At 37.1% G+C, this 19,641-nt stretch overlaps 1 protein-coding gene across 1 annotated transcript; it reads right to left on the bottom strand.

The window, feature by feature from the left end:
• Positions 1–6,798: 6,798 nt before the first annotated feature.
• LOC128209627 (uncharacterized) lies at positions 6,799–19,082 on the bottom strand. Its single transcript, XM_052913739.1, has 5 exons — positions 18,855–19,082; positions 12,579–12,651; positions 10,486–10,610; positions 9,037–9,120; positions 6,799–8,781 (listed from the first exon to the last, which is right to left on the bottom strand). The coding sequence occupies exons 1-5, from the start codon at positions 19,041–19,043 to the stop codon at positions 8,695–8,697; spliced, it is 558 nt and encodes a 185-aa protein (XP_052769699.1). The 5' UTR covers positions 19,044–19,082; the 3' UTR covers positions 6,799–8,694.
• Between the last annotated feature and the right edge of the window lie 559 nt (positions 19,083–19,641).

Genomic DNA, 19,641 nt, shown 5'->3' with positions numbered 1-19,641 from the left:
TAAATCAGCCCTCAGTGGTTCAAGCTCAATACCAGGCATCTATCTAATAAATCAGCCCTCAGAGGTTCAAGCACAATACCAGGCATCTATCTAATAAACCAGCCCTCAGTGGTTTAAGTCCAATACCAGGAATCTATCCAATAAACCAGCCCTTAGTGGTTCAAGCTCAATACCAGGCATCTATCTAATAAATCAGCCCTCAGAGGTTCAAGCTCAATATCAGGCATCTATCTAATAAATCAGCCCTCAGTGGTTCAAGCTCAATACCAGGCATCTATCTAATAAACCAGCCCTCAGTGGTTCAAGCTCAATACCAGGCATCTATCTGATAAATCAGCCCTCAGTGGTTTGAGCCCAATATCAGGCATCTATCTAATAAATCAGCCCTCAGAGGTTTGAGCCCAATACCAGTCATCTATCTAATAAATCAGCCCTCAGAGGTTTGAGCCCAATACCAGGCATCTATCTAATAAATCAGCTCTCAGTGGTTCAAGCTCAATACCAGGCATCTATCTAATAAATCAGCCCTCAGTGGTTTGAGCCCAATACCAGCCATCTATCTAATAAACCAGCCCTCAGTGGTTCAAGCTCAATACCAGGCATCTATCTAATAAATCAGCCCTCAGAGGTTTGAGCACAATACCAGGCATCTATCTAATAAATCAGCCCTCAGTGGTTTAAGCCCAATACCAGCCATCTATCTAATAAATCAGCCCTCAGTGGTTTGAGCCCAATACCAGGCATCTATCTAATAAATCAGCCCTCAGAGGTTTGAGCTCAATACCAGCCATCTATCTAATAAACCAGCCCTCAGTGGTTCAAGCCCAATACCAGGAATCTATCTAATAAATCAGCCCTCAGTGGTTCAAGCTCAATACCAGGCATCTATCTAATAAATCAGCCCTCAGAGGTTTGAGCTCAATACCAGCCATCTATCTAATAAACCAGCCCTCAGTGGTTCAAGCTCAATACCAGGAATCTATCTAATAAATCAGCTCTCAGTGGTTCAAGCCCAATACCAGGAATCTATCTAATAAATCAGCCCTCAGTGGTTCAAGCTCAATACCAGGCATCTATCTAATAAATCAGCCCTCAGAGGTTTGAGCTCAATACCAGCCATCTATCTAATAAATCAGCCCTCAGTGGTTCAAGCCCAATACCAGGAATCTATCTAATAAACCAGCCCTCAGTGGTTCAAGCTCAATACCAGGCATCTATCTAATAAATCAGCCCTCAGAGGTTTGAGCACAATACCAGGCATCTATCTAATAAATCAGCCCTCAGTGGTTTGAGCCCAATACCAGGCATCTATCTAATAAAACAGCCCTCAGTGGTTTGAGCCCAATACCAGGCATCTATCTTATAAATCAGCCCTCAGAGGTTCAAGCACAATACCAGGCATCTATCTAATAAATCAGCCCTCAGTGGTTTGAGCCCAATACCAGGCATCTATCTAATAAAACAGCCCTCAGTGGTTTGAGCCCAATACCAGGCATCTATCTTATAAATCAGCCCTCAGAGGTTCAAGCTTTATACCAGGCATTTATCTAATAAATCAGCCCTCAGTGGTTTGAGCCCAATACCAGGCATCTATCTAATAAAACAGCCCTCAGTGGTTTGAGCCCAATACCAGGCATCTATCTTATAAATCAGCCCTCAGAGGTTCAAGCTCAATACCAGGCATCTATCTAATAAACCAGCCCTCAGAAGTTTGAGCCCAATACCAGGCATCTATCTAATAAATCAGCCCTCAGTGGTTTGAGCCCAATACCAGGCATCTATCTAATAAACCAGCCCTCAGTGGTTCAAGCTCAATACCAGGCATCTATCTAATAAACCAGCTCTCAGTGGTTCAAGCCCAATATCAGGCATCTATCTAATAAACCAGCTCTCAGTGGTTTGAGCCCAATACCAGCCATCTATCTAATAAACCAGCCCTCAGTGGTTTGAGCCCAATACCAGGCATCTATCTAATAAACCAGCTCTCAGTGGTTTGAGCCCAATACCTGCCATCTATCTAATAAACCAGCCCTCAGTGGTTTGAGCCCAATACCAGGCATCTATCTTATAAATCAACCCTCAGTGGTTTGAGCCCAATACCAGGCATCTATCTTATAAATCAGCCCTCAGAGGTTCAAGCTCAATACCAGGCATCTATCTAATAAATCAGCCCTCAGTGGTTTGAGCCCAATACCAGGCATCTATCTAATAAACCAGCTCTCAGTGGTTCAAGCCCAATACCAGGCATCTATCTAATAAACCAGCCCTCAGTGGTTTGAGCCCAATACCAGGCATCTATCTAATAAACCAGCCCTCAGAGGTTCAAGCTCAATACCAGGCATCTATCTAATAAACCAGCCCTCAGTGGTTTGAGCCCAATACCAGGCATCTATCTAATAAATCAGCCCTCAGTGGTTTGAGCCCAATACCAGGCATCTATCTAATAAACCAGCCCTCAGTGGTTCAAGCCCAATACCAGGAATCTATCTAATAAACCAGCCCTCAGAGGTTCAAGCTCAATACCAGGCATCTATCTAATAAATCAGCCCTCAGTGGTTCAAGCCCAATACCAGCCATCTATCTAATAAACCAGCTCTCAGTGGTTCAAGCCCAATACCAGGCATCTATCTAATAAACCAGCCCTCAGTGGTTTGAGCCCAATACCAGGCATCTATCTAATAAACCAGCCCTCAGAGGTTCAAGCTCAATACCAGGCATCTATCTAATAAACCAGCCCTCAGTGGTTTGAGCCCAATACCAGGCATCTATCTAATAAATCAGCCCTCAGTGGTTTGAGCCCAATACCAGGCATCTATCTAATAAATCAGCCCTCAGTGGTTTGAGCCCAATACCAGGCATCTATCTAATAAACCAGCCCTCAGTGGTTTGAGCCCAATACCAGGCATCTATCTAATAAACCAGCCCTCAGTGGTTTGAGCCCAATATCAGGCATCTATCTAATAAACCAGCCCTCAGTGGTTCAAGCCCAATACCAGCCATCTATCTAATAAACCAGCCCTCAGTGGTTCAAGCCCAATATCAGGCATCTATCTAATAAACCAGCCCTCAGTGGTTTGAGCCCAATACCAGGCATCTATCTAATAAACCAGCCCTCAGTGGTTTGAGCCCAATATCAGGCATCTATCTAATAAACCAGCCCTCAGTGGTTCAAGCCCAATACCAGGCATCTATCTAATAAATCAGCCCTCAGTGGTTTAAGTCCAATACCAGGCATCTATCTAATAAACCAGCTCTCAGTGGTTTGAGCTCAATACCAGCCATCTATCTAATAAACCAGCCCTCAGAGGTTTGAGCCCAATACCAGGCATCTATCTAATAAATCAGCCCTCAGTGGTTTAAGTCCAATACCAGGCATCTATCTAATAAACCAGCTCTCAGTGGTTTGAGCTCAATACCAGCCATCTATCTAATAAACCAGCCCTCAGTGGTTCAAGCCCAATACCAGCCATCTATCTAATAAACCAGCCCTCAGTGGTTTGAGCCCAATACCAGCCATCTATCTAATAAACCAGCCCTCAGAGGTTCAAGCTCAATACCAGGCATCTATCTAATAAATCAGCCCTCAGTGGTTCAAGCTCAATACCAGGCATCTATCTAATAAATCAGCCCTCAGTGGTTTGAGCCCAATATCAGGCATCTATCTAATAAACCAGCCCTCAGTGGTTTGAGCCCAATACCAGGCATCTATCTAATAAACCAGCTCTCAGTGGTTTGAGCTCAATACCAGCCATCTATCTAATAAACCAGCCCTCAGTGGTTCAAGCCCAATACCAGCCATCTATCTAATAAACCAGCCCTCAGTGGTTTGAGCCCAATACCAGCCATCTATCTAATAAACCAGCTCTCAGAGGTTCAAGCTCAATACCAGGCATCTATCTAATAAATCAGCCCTCAGTGGTTCAAGCTCAATACCAGGCATCTATCTAATAAATCAGCCCTCAGAGGTTCAAGCACAATACCAGGCATCTATCTAATAAACCAGCCCTCAGTGGTTTAAGTCCAATACCAGGAATCTATCTAATAAACCAGCCCTCAGTGGTTTAAGCTCAAAACCAGGCATCTATCTAATAAATCAGCCCTCAGAGGTTCAAGCTCAATATCAGGCATCTATCTAATAAATCAGCCCTCAGTGGTTCAAGCTCAATACCAGGCATCTATCTAATAAACCAGCCATCAGTGGTTCAAGCTCAATACCAGGCATCTATCTAATAAATCAGCCCTCAGTGGTTCAAGCTCAATACCAGGCATCTATCTAATAAATCAGCCCTCAGAGGTTCAAGCTCAATATCAGGCATCTATCTAATAAATCAGCTCTCAGTGGTTCAAGCCCAATACCAGGAATCTATCTAATAAACCAGCCCTCAGTGGTTCAAGCTCAATACCAGGCATCTATCTAATAAACCAGCCCTCAGTGGTTCAAGCCCAATACCAGGCATCTATCTAATAAATCAGCCCTCAGTGGTTCAAGCTCAATACCAGGCATCTATCTAATAAATCAGCCCTCAGTGGTTCAAGCTCAATACCAGGCATCTATCTAATAAATCAGCCCTCAGTGGTTCAAGCTCAATACCAGGAATCTATCTAATAAACCAGCCCTCAGTGGTTCAAGCTCAATACCAGGCATCTATCTAATAAATCAGCCCTCAGTGGTTCAAGCTCAATACCAGGAATCTATCTAATAAATCAGCCCTCAGTGGTTCAAGCTCAATACCAGGAATCTATCTAATAAACCAGCCCTCAGTGGTTTGAGCCCAATACCAGGCATTTATCTAATAAACCAGCCCTCAGTGGTTCAAGCTCAATACCAGGCATCTATCTAATAAATCAGCCCTCAGTGGTTCAAGCTCAATACCAGGCATCTATCTAATAAATCAGCCCTCAGAGGTTCAAGCTCAATACCAGGCATCTATCTAATAAATCAGCCCTCAGTGGTTTGAGCCCAATACCAGGCATCTATCTAATAAACCAGCCCTCAGTGGTTCAAGCCCAATACCAGCCATCTATCTAATAAACCAGCCCTCAGTGGTTCAAGCTCAATACCAGGCATCTATCTAATAAACCAGCCCTCAGAGGTTCAAGCTCAATATCAGGCATCTATCTAATAAATCAGCCCTCAGTGGTTCAAGCTCAATACCAGGCATCTATCTAATAAATCAGCCCTCAGAGGTTCAAGCACAATACCAGGCATCTATCTAATAAACCAGCCCTCAGTGGTTTAAGTCCAATACCAGGCATCTATCTAATAAACCAGCCCTCAGTGGTTCAAGGTCAATACCAGTCATCTATCTAATAAACCAGCTCTCAGTGGTTTGAGCCCAATACCAGGAATTTATCTAATAAACCAGCTCTCAGTGGTTTGAGCCCAATACCAGGCATTTATCTAATAAACCAGCCCTCAGTGGTTTAAGTCCAATACCAGGCATCTATCTAATAAACCAGGCCTCAGTGGTTCAAGCCCAATACCAGACATCTATCTAATCAACCAGCCCTCAGTGGTTTGAGCCCAATACCAGGCATTTATCTAATAAACCAGCTCTCAGTGGTTTGAGCCCAATACCAGCCATCTATCTAATCAACCAGCCCTCAGTGGTTCAAGCCCAATACCAGGAATCTATCTAATAAATCAGCCCTCAGTGGTTCAAGCTCAATACCAGTCATCTATCTAATAAACCAGCTCTCAGTGGTTTGAGCCCAATACCAGGAATTTATCTAATAAACCATCTCTCAGTGGTTTGAGCCCAATACCAGGCATCTATCTAATAAACCATCTCTCAGTGGTTTGAGCCCAATACCAAGCATTTAACTTATAAACCAGCCCTCAGTGATTCAAGCCCAACACCAGGCCCCTACCTTATAAACAAGCGCTCATTGGTTCAAGCCCATAACCAGGCATCTTCATATAGACATCGGGGCCTAGTGATCCGAGTCCAACACCAAGCACCTATCTAATAATCAGGTGCTCAGTGGTTTGAGCCCTACACCAGGCCCCTACCTAATAAACCGGTGCTCAGTGTTTAGAGCCTAACACCAGGCACATTTTTATTTTCAGGTTTGATATTGTGGTTTGAAACCAAATTCTATTTTTATGAGCTGATACATGAATAGGTGCAATGCAGAGACAACTTTACAATGAGTTTTGACAGTTATGGCCCCTTTTCAACTTAAATTTTGCAAAAAATTCAGTGCCTGGATGCATGAAAGGGTCCACGGATAAAAATGAATTTACAAACCACTTTTAATGGGGTCATGGCCCCTTTTCAGCATTGGATTTGAAAAAAAATGGACAGAGGATAAAATTTGTAACACGAGTCGACAGATTTAGATGAATTTGGTATACATTTTCAAGCCATAAAAATCAGGTCAAGATTGACTTGTTAACAAACAACTTAATTTTACCAGAGCTATGGCACCTTAGAATTTGCCAAAATTTGATGTCTAGATGAAAGGTGCAATGAATTTGAATACTTTTTGGTACACGTGTTCAACACTATGAAATACAGAAAGTAATAGTTCACCATTCCTGTGTCAAGGTAGATTGTTGGGAGTATTCTTCACTTCTGTAACAGCTCTTGTTTAAAATTCTCCCGAAGTGTTTTCAGTATTTAAGTTACATCATACAAAAATAGCATGTAACCTTATTTAACTGTATCTGCTGAATGAGTACACTTCAATGGTGTGAACTTGGTGAATAAACCTACAACCTATATATGCAATCACATCCTATGGTTATTAGAGTTTAACCGTAAAGATGAAAGAAACTACAAGATATTATTTCATGATTTGCTATTTTATACATCTAACAAAATAAAATAAAGTATTCATACAACAAAAATAAAATGCTTTCACAATCTGCCTTACGTAAAAATACAAGAAATGCTGCAATGCGCCGAAAGCAGGTCTTTAATGATTGACAGTAAAATATGACTCTGTATTTTACGAATAGTTACAAGGAATAGTTATAATAAATGAACTGTAACTAACTGTTCAGTTTAAACTGTTTTTCTTCTTTAGTAACTGTTACTTAGACCTTGATCCTAAAGGTCAAAAATTTAATCCAGTGAAAGGTCTCTATAAGCTCTTTCTATAAACCAAGTTTGGTCACACACTGTCAACCCAAACTAAAGATGTTCAGTTTCAACCATTTATCTATTTTTAGTAACAGTGACCTTGACCAAGGGGCTGAAAATGCAATCGCATAAAAGGTCACTATAAACTCTTTCCATATACTAAGTTCGGTCACTATATGTTAACCCTTATTAAAATTATTCCGTATCATAGGTGGGTTTGAAACTTCTTTCGCGCTTGCCCTCCTTCCTGTCCAAACAACAATGTACATCATTCTTATTTCACTATATGAAAAACAGATAATTAAAGAAATCAAAGGAATGGCATAATTGCAGATAAAGAATACAAATCTCAATATACATGTTATATGTGATGTAGAAAAGTATAAAACAGTAAAAGCACATACTACATATGTCAATGATAGCTTGCATTCCCTGATGATCAATTTAAGCCTGATACATGTGTATTGTTAAGCTGTTTGACATGTACTAATAACAAGTATGTTAATAAAAAATACATTGGTTTCTATTAAAGTTCAGGCCAACATTCTGCTAGTGAGAACATGGCGTGTGTAACTGAAAGAAATATGCAATGGTTACATTACACTCAAAACAAGCAACATCATATGCTAAAGAACAAGATAATTCATTGATATCCCCTGCCTGTTTAGAAAAAGTAGATGGGTTGGAAATCAAATGTTGGTTAAACAACAGACATGATTTTTCAAAGATTTGACCTAGTGACCTAGATGCTGACTCATATGACCCAGTTTCAAACTAGTAAATGATTTTGTCAAGGAACATATTCTGATTTAGTTTCATAAATATTGAACCAGATATAATGACTCTAGTATGTTCCCAAGATTTGACCTAGTGACCTAGTTTTTGACCCAATTGTGAACCAATTTTAAAATGTGTTGAGTCTTATCAAGGGTAAGATTCTGTCAAAGTTTAAACATAATCTGACTGATCATAACCATGATATGATTCCAGACAAAACATTCTATGATTTGACCTTTTGACCTTACTTTTTATCAAATGTGACCCTTTTTTCAAGAGTTTATAAAGGAGAAACATTCTAATTAAGTTTGATGAAAAGTGGATTAAATATAATGCCTCTAGCATGTTTCAAAGATTTTTCTATGATGACCTTGTGATCTTGTTTGGACCTCATGATGTGACCCACTTTAAGATATAGTTGTGGTTCAAGGGGAACATTCTGGCCAAGTTTGAACATAGTCTGACCAATGCCTACTAAGATATGGTTGCGGACATAAAAAAAACCCAGACGGACAATGCCAAATCCCCCTCCCAAAACTTTCAGTTCAGCGAGGGATATTTATAGTACATGTCGTACTGTAAATAAAATTAGGAAATTTGCCCACAAAACTTGAGTGTATAAGCCTCAATAAGAAAAGGACTACTTTTGTGCTTCATACCTGTCTGCATATAAAATATCTGTGCAATTTATCATGTTACCAACAACTAAAGTTATGTAAATATATGAGGTCTCAATGATTCATACTAGTTCTTCAAGAAAATCAATCATGAACACAGTCATGTAAGCTACTTATTTAAAATTAAAATTGTCAATAAATGCAACAAGTTGTCATCTCTTTGAGTTATTCAATAAATGAAGTTTTTCTTGTGTCTCCCTGTATATTGCCTGTAGGTCCGACAGCTTTGGTTTGAATCCCTGGAACATGACAGAACAACCTCCATTAGAATAATCAATATTTCAAAAACAGAAAATAAAGCTACATGGCAAAGCTTTAGTTTGAATCCCTGGAACAAAACAAAAGTACATACTGAAAACACTACAGGTATGCAAACTTTGTATCTACATGTACTTTGCAAGCACATTTCCAAAGGTGAAAAAATACAATGAAAGAAATGTTAAAACTTTTTGACAATTAATGAAATTAAAATATTGTGTAAAGATTATACTTACTAAAAGAAGTGGAAACGTTTTTTCTTTGCTGCTTGAAGAAGAATGTGTCTTTGGTAATACCACAAGTTGAAATACAATTTTGTGCTGCAACAAATACAAACAAAAATTTGTTACCCTCTAAGTCAAAGGTAAAACTAGAATTTTGCAGAATGAGAGGTGTGGCTTGTCAGGATTATCATTGTCAAACCAAATATTTCACCAATTTAAATGAAAAACTGTGTTGAAATTGTAGAAAGTTGTCGGATTATTATACCCAAACAAGAAAAACCTACTGTATTTCACTGTAAAATTAATTAATTTTGATATTCTAATTACTCTTATTCATTTTGGTTTCCATATTGCTAAAAAAAAGTTCACTAAGGGTCAATGTTTTTCATGTGATTTCCCAATCAATGCCAATTAAATTGACATTTTTCTTAAATTTTAGCATAAAAACACACACTAAATTTGGGGAAAATATTGCAAACTGTGACCACTTGGTGAAATAAATATTGACCTTACACCCAAACTCAACAGATATCCTTTGTTTCATTATGGAACAGAACAGAACAGATTTTATTTCAACTTATGCATAAAGCATCTCGTTACAGTATTCGTACAAAGAAAAGACAAATGTCATAATATGAATTGATAATAAAAACTTATGTTATGGTATGCACTAGAAAAAAACTACTATTGTTTTAATGTGAAAGGGGCATAATTCTTTGACCTGGTCATGGTTACCATTAACACTGTAAACAAGTTTCATCTTGATCAGATGATAAATACTTATAATATTTTCTGCACAACATATTATAGCTGTCACCACAAACATCAAAGTAAAACCTATATGCAGCCCTTACAGGCAACACAGTAAAGTTTTTATATAATATTATTATGCTGCAACAAAAAATAACACCTAAACACACCTCTTACAGCTGCAGTCTCACAGATTTACCGTTATCCAACTTTTTTATTTTTTGTCTTGGAATTAGCAAATTTTTGTGTCAATATCTGCAAACCAGTGATGAAAGACCATTGGCAAAAGATCAGATCGCAGATTTTCATACTTCCATTCCAAATTTAATGTTTTATGGCTTAAACCGTTGCTAATGGATTAAGAAAAATGCATAAAACATCAATTTTGGAGAGGAAATATGAAATTCTGCGATCTGATTTTTTATCATCAAGGTCCAGTCACTTTCATTAAATATATAACAAGGAAACCCAATCTCAGGGAGCGTTTGCCTTTAACATTTTATGAAATCTATATCACTGTATACTTGTAACAAAAGGTGATTCAAGTCATTTAGGGATACTAAAATTATCCATGTTTAAAACTGACATTAAAGTTTTTCATGTTTTGTAGTAAACAACGTAGTGAGGCAATCTTATCATTAACATCGATCAATAATCTGAATGTATCATTACCAGTTCATTAATTCAAGAAATTAGGATTCCAGAACTCACCATGGAAATAACTTCCAGTATCACAATATCTTGTATGTGTCTACTGTCAAAGAATTTTGATGTGGTTCCCAGCAATGTGCAGCGCTTAATGGTCACTCCAACAGTAGACATGACTAGGAGTGTCTCTGCAATAACATAGTGTCAAGCTGTCGCACTTCAATTTTAGTCTTACAGAGTTTTAGTAAGGAAATAAATAAGGACTCAGTAACATTTCTATTTACAGTGGCTAACATATTTAACAATTGCAAGTCTGATTGCAATTTTTCCAACAAAAATTAATATATATTGTGTTCAAAAGGTCAATGTGGGGATAGCATAAACAGATGAAGATATATCACTCCCTAGAAATAGGTTAAAACTTCCATAATTTTGAAGAAAACTTCCAAAGTAGAAAACTTGGAAGTTCAAAATATCAAAACCTTTTGTCAATATTACTTTTATGGATACAATTTATAAATCATATGTAACAAGAGCTGTCGTAAGACAGCGCGCTCGACTTAGCCGCTTTGACTTAGAAGTGAATACAATAACAATGTAATATTACCACGTTTGGTCTATTTATGTCAAACCTAACTAAAATTATTCAATACATAAGGTGACTTTGATGCTGCCCTCCCACCACCCGAAAAATGATGCAAGTCATTCAAATAACTTGATTTCCCATTATGAAAATGTGGTTAAGAATATATAAATATGCCTTTCAAAAGTAATTAAAAAAAATTTTTTTAAAAAAATAAAAAAATTCAAGGGCCATTTAGTATAGCCCTCCTAGTTTTCCCTTGGTAAAAATATGGTTAAGAATGTAAAAATGTCAAAAGAAATTAAAAAAAAAAAATTCAAGGGACATAATTTGTATTTAGGGTTAAAATGGAGTTATGTTTCTTGTTGTAAGATGGTCGTAAATAATTTTGAATTTTATTAAGTGCATTGAATGAAAGGTATAGAAGTTTTTTTTATTAAAATCCCAACTTGCCCTTAACTTTTACTTGCCTAAAACTTTAACCTAATTCAATCAGGGGCCATAACTTGTATTAAGGATATGGAGTTATGTAACCTCATTGGGTGATGGTCCTAAACACTTGTGTGAAGTATTAAGTCAATTGAATGAAGGGTAAAGAAGTTATTAAATAAATATCCCAACCTGCCCTAAAACTTTAACCTAAGTTCCATAGTCAATCAGGGGCCATAATTTGTATAAAAGATAATATGGAGTTATCTAACCTCATCATGTGATGGCCCTGAACAACTGTGTGAAGTATTAAGTCAATTGAATGAATGGTATTGGAGTTTTAAGTGAAAATCCCAACTTGCCCTAAAACTTTAACCTGCCCTAAAACTTTAACCGAAGTCAATCAGGGGCCATAACTTGTATTAAAAATAATATGGAGTTATGTAACCTTATTGTGTGATGGCCCTGAACAACTGTGTGAAGTATTAAGTCAATTGAACAAAGGGTATAGAAGTTATTAATAAAACCTAACCTGCCTTAAACTTTAACCTAAGTTCCATAGTCAAGCAGGGGCCATAATCTGTGTAAAGAATAATATGGAGTTATCTAACCTCATCATGTGATGGCCCTGAACAACTGTGTGAAGAATTAAGTCAATTGAATAAATGGTATTGGAGTTTTAAGTGAAAATCCCAACTTGCCCTAAAACTTTAACCTGCCCTTAAACTTTAACCTAAGTCAATCAGGGGCCATAACTTGTATTAAGGCTAATATAGAGTTATATAACCTCATTGTGTGATGGTCCTGAACAACTGTGTGAAGTATTAAGTCAATTGAACAAAGGGTATAGAAGCTATTAATAAATATCCCAACCTGCCCTAAAACTTTAACCTAAGTTCCATAGTCAATCAGGGGCCATAATCTGTGTAAAGAATAATATGGAGTTATCTAACCTCATCATGTGATGGGCCTGAACAACTGTGTGAAGTATTAAGTCAATTGAATGAAGGGTATTGGACTTATAAGTGAAAATCTCAACTTGCCCTAAAACTTTAACCGGACGCCGACGCCGATGCCGGGGCGAGTAGTATAGCCCACCTATTCTTCGAATAGTCGAGCTAAAAACTGTTCCTTGACAACATACCTGTATGTACAGTGGTTAGGCTCCGAATAACAGCAAGTACAGGTAGGACGATTGCTACGACCCAGATGAAATTCTGAAGTGTAAATTTGTCATCTCTGAATTACTATTCCAGTCAGACACTAGTATACTGTTTCAAATGTGTTTTTGTAGCATGAAACGACATACAAAAACGAATAAAATGAAAGATAAGACTGTGGCCATAAACCGTAAAAAGTGTAGTCTTTATTAATGATAAGAACTAATTTTCATACACTTTCAAAGTGTGGTCAATGGTTATTTATGTTGTCACATGTACAGGGACTAGTTGCATATGCAATGCACATGACAGTCAGTGCAATGGCATGCTCCAAAATAGGGCTTTACAAGTGTTTGTGATTAATGTTGCCTCTCTACTTACCATAACTGTTTCGATTACAGTTTGTGGCATAAAATAATCAATCTAAACAAGAGTAATGCAAGCAAATGACAGCGCTAGCCATTGTTTTTTTTCCAGTGGTTAAGGTTCATAACTCCATAAATATTTTAGCTGGAGTAATATACCTGTCATCAGTGTAAACATTTAAAGGGACTAGACAACAACTGCAAGAAAAGGAAAATTGTCAAAAACTTACATAAAATTTACATCGCTGTGTACAATGCATTAAATCTTACTTACTGATGTATCACATCGCTTACGACACATGTATCTTTAGATTTTTTTGCGCATTTTTCCATTTCGAAATTTACAAGGATTGTCTACCACGTTAATTAGTCATTCTCAGGCTCTTTTTTTAATGATGGTTAGCCTGGACTTACCATCATTAAAAAAAAAGCCTGGACGGCATTTTAGAATGACTACCACGTTAATCCCAGTAAGTTTAAAAATAGTGTCCGTATATTTATCTGTACTCACAATCAGATATGTTTTAAACTGGGAAACCATTATGTGCTATTTTTTAACAGGAAAACTCAGATGAGACAGCAACACGATTGTTGTGTTCATTCTTGTGTACATGTAAAATGATGTATCCCCAACGTACAAAATACCGGTGGTTACCTATTACCGGTGTAATCCGAAAAGTCTTTCAATAAATATTTAGTTCCTTAGGGTGCTACTTGACTAAACTTCTGACTTTTTAATGTTGAATAAAGATGCCAATATTGAACTCCAGAAATGGTGGTGGGATCCTTTGATAGGGCTAAAATAACATTGTTTTGATAAAAATGGGGAAAATATAAGCATAATTTATTTATTGTTAACTTTTTTCCATACTTATTTATCTAACTAACTTATCTACATTCTCGTGGCAATATTTTTTTTAATATGCACTTTATTTCTGCAAGGTAAATTAAAATTCTATACCCAGACCTGCCAACATGATTACTTCCGCTTCCGGTTTGGTCAGAAGGAAAAAAATCGTTCGTGTTTAATTTTTCGAATATCTAAAAGCATCGGGTTTCAAAATGTGTTTTTTGGCAAAGTAACTCTGAAATATTGAAGAAGAATCATCTATTGTTGTGTTTACTTAATCAAAATTTTCTGGATTAATTTTATTTTGGGTAAATTACTTGAAATATTGTCATGTCGTCGCAGCCGAGCGCATGTTTAGATTGCCAAGCTGAGTTTGGACCAAAATTTAAGTGCATAAACTGCAACTTCTGTGAAAACTCATTCTGCCTGAAGTGTTCTAAATTGAAGTCATCTCTATTCAATGACATAGGGAAGGAATCTAGTGTTCTCTGGCATTGCTCGCATTGCAGGATAGCCATGCCGACAGCCACTAGAATCATGGCAAAACTCTCGGACATGGAAATTAGAATGGAGAACCTTGAGAAAGAAACAAATGGATGTGATAAGGAAATGATTAGACAAGTGCTTAATGAGATGAAGTTTGAAGAAAAAGAGATTGAGGAGAAGAAATTAAATATTGTGATCCATCAACTGAAGGAAAGTGAAAAGAAAGAAGAAGACCTGGACACTGTGTTGGACATCCTTAATGGTACGTTAAACTTGGGGATTGAAGTTGAAAATGTAGTGAGACTGGGGAAGATGTCAGAGGATAGGGACAAACCCAGACCTGTTAGATTTACTGTCGGAGATTTTGATGTAAAGAGGAAAGTACTGAGCAGAGCTAGTGGGCTTAAAAACAATGAGAAATACTCAAGAGTCTTTATCACGCCTGACCTTACTCAAGTGCAGAGGAAGGAAGCGTTTCATTTGCGACAAGAAAAGAGAAGACGGGAAAAAGAAGGAGAGAGGAATTTGGCGATAAGAAAGGGGAGAATTGTGAAGTTGCCTGGCAGAGATCACAGTTATTCTGCAAGTCAGGGTGGTAGAATCTTTCCCCCCTCCCAGTCTGGGAGAGGCGGGGGTGGCGGACAATGACCATGATGGAGAGAAATATATATGTAAATATGTTCCAGTTAATTGTTCTAAAAGTTCAAGTGTTATAAGTTACAATATAAGTTCAACAAGAGACAAGAAATTGTGTTCTAATAGTGATAATTCTAGTCAGAGAGATGAAGAATCATGCTTGCATGATAACGCTTTAATTTCTTCAAAGAGAAAGAGTGGTGATAGAATTGAAAATAGTACTGTTGATAAAACAAAGCTGATGAACATTGAAGTGGATGTAGATCAAAGTATTGAGGTGAGTGACACTCCTAATTATGAATCTGAATCGACTTTTTTGTATTCTGAGGCTGAGGCTTGTCAGGCGTCTAGTTCCAATTCTGATTCTGACTCAACTGTACTGTTTTCTGCGGATACTGTTCAGGATGATGACTCCATTGACCTATCTTTTGATGCAGACTTATTTGATGACCTTGATCAGAAGAAAAGTGGAGAAGAGTTTCGAATATATTATACAAATGCTGACAGTTTACTGAACAAGATTGATGAATTGGAGACAATTGTGGTTGAAGGAAATATAGACATAATTGTTATTACAGAAACTTTTCCAAAGTCAATGATGGCAATAAGCATTCACAGTAGTCAATATCAACTGAGAGGTTTCCAGTGTTTTACCAGTAATATTAAAGAAAACAGTCGGGGAGTTTTTATCTACATTAGAAATGACATTCCAGCAGACTATTGTCAAGTATTGAAAAATTGTGACTTCTTAGAATCTGTTTGGTGTGAAATAAGATTGCAAAATATGGACAAAATACTCATAGGTGCAGTTTACAAATCACCAAATTGTAGTGTGGACAATTATAAGAAATTGAATGATCTTATATCAACTGCAGCAAATTTAAACTACAAAAAGCTGATGATACTTGGAGATTTCAATTTTCCAGAAATTGATTGGAGTGACTGGACAGTTAATAAGAGTGAAACCCATCCGTCTTTTCTGTTTTTGGAGTGTATTAGAGATAACTTCCTAGCACAACATGTTGACAATTTTACCCGGTACAGAGATGGACAAGAGCCCAGCTGTTTAGACCTAATTTTTACGGATAATCTGTCGGTGGTTGAAGACATCAAGTATTGTAATAGCTTGGGTGCTAGTGACCATATTGGTATGATCTTTAAATTACCATGTGAAATTGAAAGAAGACGAGAAGAGTCAAATTATCCAAAATTTTATAAAGGAAGTTATGAAGAAATACGTAAATATTTGTCAGAAGTTTCGTGGCAAGATATAAAGGACATGAATGTCGATGATGCATGGCAATTTATTCTAGGACATATAGGTCACTGTATAGATACATACATACCAAAATCAAGTATTAAGAAAGGAATAATCAAGCCCAAATGGATGGACTATTATTGTCTTAGGAAACTTAAAAAGAAATACCATTTATGGAAAAGATTTACATTTTCACGTAGTTATGTAGACTATCAGGAATATTGTAGAGCTAGAAATCAGGTAACTACAGCCATTCGTTTTTCAAAGAAAAAGTACCAGAAAGGTGTTGTGGAAAGTACCAAAAAGTCTCCAAAGTCGTTTTGGAGTTTTATTAAAGGAGAGACTAAAAGTAAAACCTCAATTGCAGATTTAAAAGATAAGGAAGGGAATACTATAACTGGTGATGCAGAGAAAGCTAGAGTATTAAATGACTTTTTTTCATCTGTGTTTACTACAGAAGGGAATGAAGAATTGCCCAATTTCAGTCGGAAGGTTGATAAAGAAAATTTTATTCATGATGTACACTTTAGTGCAGACAATGTGTTAAAGATTTTGAAAACATTGAATACTTCCAAATCATGCGGCCCAGATAGTTGCCATCCTTACTTTTTGAAAGAATGTGCTGAGGAACTGTATTTACCATTGTATGACTTGTTTGTGAAGTCGATGTCTACGGGAGACGTACCAAGCGATTGGAAAAAGGCAAACGTTACTTGTATATTTAAAAAAGGAGATAAGTCTATCCCTGGAAATTATAGACCAGTTTCTTTGACATCCTGTATCTGTAAAATTTTAGAAAGGCTTGTAAGAGAAAAGCTTGTTGCGCATTTGGATTATAATAACTTGCTGTCTGACTGTCAGTTCGGTTTTAGGAAGAATAGAAATACAGTGTTGCAGCTCTTGTCGGTGCTTGAAGAGTGGACAGAAGCAATAGACAATGATATTCAAGTTGATACAATATATTTAGACTTCCAGAAAGCCTTCGATTCAGTACCACACAGAAGACTGTTACAGAAAGTTGAAGCTTACGGTATATCAGGAAATCTATTGAAGTGGCTAGGAAATTTTCTATCAAATAGACTGCAGCGTGTCAATGTAAATGGATGTACCTCAAAATGGAGTAAAGTACTATCTGGTATTCCACAAGGATCTATTTTAGGTCCGATATTGTTTATTATCTTCGTTAATGATATACCAGAAGTTTTAAGAGGACTGTGTAAGCTTTTTGCAGATGATTGCAAGGTTTATAGTGAGATAAGATCCAAAAAGGATCAAGACCAACTTCAAAATGACATTGACAATTTGTGTGAGTGGAGTAGCAAGTGGCTGCTTAAATTCAACATAGATAAGTGTAAAGTAGTGACATATGGTAATGAAAAATTGATAAATACTTATACAATGAGTGATACAAATGGTGAGACTCACGAACTGACTAGAGATAATCAAGAGAGAGACTTGGGAATATTATTCACATCAAATTTGAACTTTGATCAACACATAAACAATATAGCTAACAAAGCAAATAGTATAATTGGTCTAGTTAGAAGAAAGTTTACGTTCATGAACAAGGACCTATTCTTAACTCTGTACAAGGCACTGATAAGATCACATTTGGATTATGGAAATTTAGTTTATTACCCTACAACAAAGAAGTGTAAGCAGATCATAGAGAATGTCCAACGCAGAGCTACAAGACTTGTTCCTGAGCTAAAAGGGTTGACGTATGAGGAACGTTTGTGTGAATTAAATCTTACAACTCTCGAATACCGACGTAAAAGATATGATATAATCCAGGTTTACAAAATAGTGCACAATATTGACAACATTGATATAAATAATTTCTTCACATTTGCTGAAAATGTTGGTACCAGAGGACATAATCTAAAACTGAATCAGAGACAAGCCAAGAAAGGAAGAAGAATGAATGCATTTGGAATAAGAACAGTTTCTACTTGGAATAATTTACCAGGAGAACTGGTTAACAGCACAACATTGCTTACATTTAAAACAAATCTCGATAAGCTTTGGCGACCCAACCGCTTTGACATATCATCAATATACTAAGACAAAGTTACTGAGATACAAACCCGGAAGTGGAGACAGTTTACTGAAGAAGATGCAAGGGTATCTATTTAGCCTTCGGGGCTATAAAATTGCCCTTACAGACCAAGTAAGAACATTGCTGACATAATCATTTTAGCTTAATAACTGGAAGTTTAATGCAGTAGCTACATTTCCCATGATTCCACCGTAATTTGGTAACTAAAAAATCCAAGATGGCGGCCACGGTCGGTAAACAAAAGGCGACTAGAAATCAATAATTGTGTTCTCTGGTATACAAAACTTATTGTTACTGATGGCAAAATGATTTTTCATAAATATGAGTGAAATTTAAAGAAGCTTGCATGTAACCTGGCCAAAATTCCATTGGATAGTTGCTTATTACACCGGTAATTGGTACATCCAGGATATCATCGGCTTCTAGCTCTACATCGGCTTCCTACCAGCTCTCAAAACAGTTGACAACTGTATACAACTTGTATAATAGTCGGTTATAAAAGCTCATCAGAGCTTATGTTGTCTGTATATCTGTCTTGCCGACTTTAAATAAATCTTATCTTTTTTTATCTTAACTTGTATAGAACTGACTAAAACTGTAAATTACCTTAGAAAAATATTGTTCCGAACTGTAACAGGATTTGTAGAGACCTGCTGCGAAAACAAACATGGACAAAGCGAGAGCTTTCGATTGTAAACGCTTTGTAAAGGTAAACAGTGTACCCTGAGGTCCAAAATCATCAGTCCGCATTTCATAATCATAATTTTGTCGAAGCATTACTCGGTTACGAACCATTTGTTTATCTCAAAGTGAAAGTAAAGAATGCATGCAGTTTCCGGTTGTTGACTGGTTGTCACTAAAACGTTGATAGCAACAAGGACCCTACACGGCGGTTACTTCCCTTGGTTATACAACTTGCGAAAAAAAGCTTTTTTCTTTCGAAACGGCTGTAAAGTAGAGTTATGTTCATTAACCTTAGTCTAACATTTTGAAAAAAATGTGTGCATTTTTACCCCATTTTGACTAGGTGGACTACATTTAGACTTGTTTTTATTTTCATAAATCCTACCGCCTTTGAGATTGGTCCAAGATTAATTATAATAGATTTTAAGAAAGCATTTCAAAAACATTGTCTAGTCCATACAGTATACATAAACAAATGCACCCCTCCATGCCATATAAGTCACGCGTAACAACTCACCGCTTCTTCTATTTTAGTGTTCTGAACGTATGGTTTCTAAAATTTTCATCATATGTCATTTCAGGATTGCTGACTGAAAGATGTGGCAGCAAATCACATACGCAGCCGATATACATCTCCAATCCTTCCAAGATATTCAGAAGTCCTCATGTCTACATTCAAGTACTCGTCTGCGAGCGTCCTGGTGGTGTT

Source organism: Mya arenaria, chromosome 11 (assembly GCF_026914265.1).
Source record: "Mya arenaria isolate MELC-2E11 chromosome 11, ASM2691426v1".
NCBI lineage: Eukaryota > Metazoa > Mollusca > Bivalvia > Myida > Myidae > Mya > Mya arenaria.
The sequence above is the reverse complement of the archived record's forward strand: the minus strand, read 5'-3'. Positions and strand labels throughout refer to the sequence as shown.

Excerpts from the sequence above, each read along its gene's own strand:
- LOC128209627 (XM_052913739.1), bottom strand. The coding sequence starts at position 19,043 with ATGGTTCGTAACCGAGTAATGCTTCGACAAAATTATGATTATGAAATG. Across the intron at positions 12,652-18,854 it reads CGGAACAATATTTTTCTAAG|AATTTCATCTGGGTCGTAGC; the intron begins GTAATTTACAGT and ends TTTACACTTCAG. Across the intron at positions 9,121-10,485 it reads TACTGGAAGTTATTTCCATG|CACAAAATTGTATTTCAACT; the intron begins GTGAGTTCTGGA and ends TATTTGTTGCAG.